At 33.9% G+C, this 4,464-nt stretch overlaps 2 protein-coding genes across 2 annotated transcripts in view; both read right to left on the reverse strand.

Annotated features, from left to right (window-relative positions):
* Nucleotides 1-1,401: 1,401 nt before the first annotated feature.
* LOTGIDRAFT_176023 (hypothetical protein) lies at nt 1,402-3,233 on the reverse strand (the record flags this gene model as incomplete). Its single annotated transcript, XM_009064833.1, has 3 exons — nt 1,402-1,508; nt 2,532-2,713; nt 3,154-3,233. The coding sequence occupies 3 exons, from the start codon at nt 3,231-3,233 to the stop codon at nt 1,402-1,404; spliced, it is 369 nt and encodes a 122-aa protein (XP_009063081.1).
* An 801-nt stretch (nt 3,234-4,034) lies between these two features.
* LOTGIDRAFT_176024 (hypothetical protein) overlaps nt 4,035-4,464 on the reverse strand; it is a gene marked incomplete at both ends in the record, with an annotated part of 8,003 nt that continues 7,573 nt past the window's right edge. The window contains one exon of the mRNA XM_009064834.1: nt 4,035-4,268. Within this exon, the coding sequence (XP_009063082.1) occupies nt 4,035-4,268 (234 nt within the window). The remainder of the gene's footprint in view (nt 4,269-4,464) is intronic.

The following is a 4,464-nucleotide window of genomic DNA, read 5'->3' on the forward strand; positions in this document are numbered from 1 at the left end:
AAATTTTCCAAAGTTTTGCATTCTGAAAACGAATGTCCACCNCTTTTTACAGTAATCACAATTGTCAATATGACCAGAATAAGATTTCTTATTAGATCTTTGTTGGTTTTTGTTGATGACTATCATAACGGACTGGTCGTGTACCTAAAACTTCCCTTCCATATATTGGGTCCATTTGTTTCCTACTTTCGCCTCTTACAAACTCAACAAAGTCACTGAATCTAATTGTTCTATAATATCTAATTCCACGCATGTATGTGCGCCACTTTTCATGCATTCCAAAGGGTAACTTTTTTAACAGAGTCTGAATATTTCCCTGAGAGTCGATAGTTCGCAGTGAGTCTATATTACATATAGCAGTTTGTACCTCGAAGAGAAATATACCAAATTCATCAAGATCTCTAGGTTTGTTAGCTTTGATATCCTTCCAATTTAATGCACGATAAATATAGTCATGTGCCAAAACATCTGGGTCGCCATAACGCTCGGCTAGTTCTTGCATAGCAGCAGGAAATCCAGTATCGGCTGGCATAAATCCGTATCCTGAAACAATATCATGTGGTTGGCCATACGTAAATTGATCTAAGTAATTCATCCTTTCGTCGTTATTTGATGTATATTCCAAGACTTGAGTTTTAAATTGTCTCTTAAATCTGGGAAAATCAGTTGGTGTACCTCCAAATTTCTTGATATCCACAGAAGGACGTTTTAAATGTTGCAAAAGTTTAAAGGAACTCATATTATTAGAACTAGAATAGTCTTCACGAAATTGGTGTCTATCATAATCAGGGGACATTTCTCTGGTTGCTCTGGATCTAAAATAATCTGGTGAATGTTCTCTTCTAGTCGGTCTTGATCTAGGAGTGTCATGCGAAATGTTCCTGTTAGGCCTCAGATCAGATCCTATGGGTAAAGGAGAAATATTTTCAACCTTTGGCACAAAATGAGTAGAAGTATCATCAGGTGAGTTTGATTTATCGAAAGTAACCATCATAGAGTCCGGCAATTCGTCTGCAACCACAAGTGATTTTGCACTGGCAATTGAAATAGCTGTTTCTAGTTCTGGCTGTTCTTCCTGTTGAGACAGTTCAAAACGCTGACGAGCCAGACTTTGTCTCTTTAGAAGAATTTCTTTCTGTCTCATCAAATCTAACCTTTCCTTTTCATATTCAATTCTCATAGTATCGAAATCGTTGTTAAGACTGTCAGATTTATTTTTAGTATCAGTCCCACCAGAATCCAACGGGGTAGATGTCGCACCTCCAGATTCCATTTCGAACAAATTTGTTAATATAATGTAGTCCTGCAATAGGAATTGGTGCGACTGGCCTATAGTTCAATGGAGTTATTATTGTTCATGCGCTTCTAATAAATACAAGAGTTCATAAATTTCTTTTCTTACTAAAAACACAAACAGTAAAAACCAAATAGGCTTAGGCCTATATATACATCGAAGTAATCAGGAGTACAGAAGACGAACGAAGCGAATATACAAATGAAGCGATTAACTGAAATATATAAAATATTTCGAATAGTGATATGAACATATCTGACTTAAGGGAGACAACCCTCTTATAACAATATTCTAACAAGCCAGACCACAATTAATCTATGCAACCAAAAGCCAAAAAGTACAAAACGGGTGCGAAACGAAGTAATTCTAAGCATCCCTATAATGCGAACGAAGTAAATCTAAGCATCCCAATAATGCGAACGAAGTAAATCTAAGCATCCCAATAATGCGAACGAAGTAAATCTAAGCATCCCAATAATGCGAACGAAGTAAATCTAAGCATCCCAATAATGCGAACGAAGTAGGCCTAAATCTAAACATCCCAATAATGCAATCTACATACATCCCAATAATGTACTCTAAATACATCCCAATAATGCAATCTACATACATCCCAATAATGCAATCTACATACATCCCAATAATGTACTCTAAATACATCCCAATAATGTACTCTAAATACACCCCAATAATGTACTCATATATAATATAGAACTATACATCCCAATAATGCAAGTTACGAACGAAGGCGAATGAAAACGAATCGAAAGGGCTTATTATGGCTCACGAAGCAAGGTAGATTTGACAACTAAAAACCTATCCGAAAGCAATGAAATGCATACACAATGTTACAAAATATACAATAAAACAGTCATTACCAAATTTGTTGTTCTCCATAGTCTGAATTCCTAATTGCAAAACATCGAAAAACGAAATGGTCCAACGTAAAGAACTGTATTTTCCCACAAACCGGAAAACGTGCGAATTATAGTCTCGATTATTTAGACGCTATTTTTAGAATTGAAGGCAAAGTTCGTTTTGAACCCTACAATACGTCAATATGTTTGTGTTCAAGTCAGTGCTCAAAGGAAATAGAAAATTGCAGTGGATAGTGAATTTACTGGCTTTAACAATCTTTCCAGTGTGTTTTCAGCCTTGCTTCGTTATAATTTCCCGACCGACGCTTAGAAAACCCCGTAACGTTAGTAGTCAGAACGATCTAAAAAGTTTAAGTTACCTTTATTGAGTACTTTCAAATTCAAAGCAACATTTTCTGTCTCAGTGTCTGTGTCCATTGTCAACATGGAACGATGGGTCTCTTCTGCACTAGAAAAGGCATGGTCCACCATTTGTCTTGCTATTTGGTTTAAGTAGACATCAAGTGGACTGGGTCCTTTCACATATTGTATTGGAAACATCCTGGAAAAAAAAATAGGCTACAAGCTTTACAGGGAGAGTTTTATTTTCTTTAAGTAGGAGACATACCCACTTTGAATTTAATAATTTACGAAATAATTGTGTACAACTTGCGAACAGATTGGGATTAAACATGGAAAAATGGCACTTTTTATTTGTGGTCAAAAAGAACCAAATCCAAAATTAACCGAGATCTTGTCAAACTAGAAATTTTGACAGATACAGTGTGTACGTAGAGATTCTAATTACAAAGCATTGACAGTCAAGAGTCTACTCTTATGTTAAGAAAATCGCATTGTTTCCTCGTTTGGTCTATGCATTCATATGTTCTGCCAATTTGTTCAAAACAGATTCAATAGAAGGAGCAATGGACGAAATTCAGCATCAGAGGAAGCACAGCAGGAACTGGAAAAACACAATTCCACATGAAAATTACAATTTACCTTCGAATAATTCTGGAAAAATTCTGTATCTGAAGATTATTAGGTCTATTGTTATGATTAAAAAAGCCACTGTTCGCCATTTTCGGGGGTTGATTTCGGACTTGAATATGAAAAGACAAAAAGAGTACAAGAAATGTTTGAAAATCGCATAATCCTTTCAAATATATCATAAACTACTCATTTCACTTTCTATATTTAGATGTTTTGTTACGATTAATCCATTTAGTCCATTTCCTTATTCAAGACATAGGTAGCTTTTTTTCGAAATCCTAAAAAAATAAATGCATTTCCTTGCTCTGGTGTGAAAATTTATATGGAAAGTTGATATTTATCACAAATAAATATAACGGACATACGTAATCCATACAATACCTTTAAATTCTATCAAGAAAATTCTGCAAATTTTGTAGAGAAACTCGTGAACTCGTCTTATAGAAAGTAATCTTTCTTGACTTGTGACGTCATTGCATTATTAACTGTATTTTAATTGTTTGACGTCATATATATCAACATAATATTATATAATATTATTTCTTTTTGGAACTTTTATCTGTATCCTCTAGTCTTCTGTGCGTTTTCAAAAATGAAAATTTCGTTAAGGATGTTGTTGAATATTTCACCCCTTTAAGAGCCACGAAGGCCAACAGCACCCCAATTTAAATAGTATATCTTCCTTAGGAAGGTAACAGATAACTTTTTACGGAGTAATTTGTTGGTAGTTTCAATGTTGGTTATTAAATGGTAAATATAATGGTATAAGTAATACAAAGCTGTATTATTTTAATGGTTACATAATGGTGTACAATGCAATACTAGTATCTGTTACAATTTAATATTTCAATGGTAATTTTTAAAATTAAGTACAAGTCTATTCTGATATTTTAATGGTAAATATCCATTAATGATTGTACAGATAATGAATAAGTAAAAGTTTTTAAGTCCACTGGTTGCCAGGATGTAAAAGTCAACTGTAGCTGAGGATCTTTCATTATAAAACCATTATCAGAAAAACGACCAGATATACCACGTGAATTAATCCATACAAATGGTGCTATGTGGTTTGTAGTTAATGTTACTGTAAATTCTGTAGGAGACATCTTTTTAACATTTGACATCTGAAATATGAAAATGGCTTCTATTCAGAACATTTTTGATAAATTTAAGATATGTGAGCTTGGAACTGCCGTTCGACTTGATGTGGAATTTTTATTTCANAATCCCTAACTTCCAAAAGCTATACAAATATGACTAATAATATTTCTTGAAATCTTAAAATACATCAGGGAGCATAGGTTGCATTGCAATTCATAA

The sequence above is a fragment of the Lottia gigantea genome (genome assembly GCF_000327385.1).
Source record: "Lottia gigantea unplaced genomic scaffold LOTGIsca_653, whole genome shotgun sequence".
Classification (NCBI taxonomy): Eukaryota; Metazoa; Mollusca; class Gastropoda; family Lottiidae; genus Lottia; species Lottia gigantea.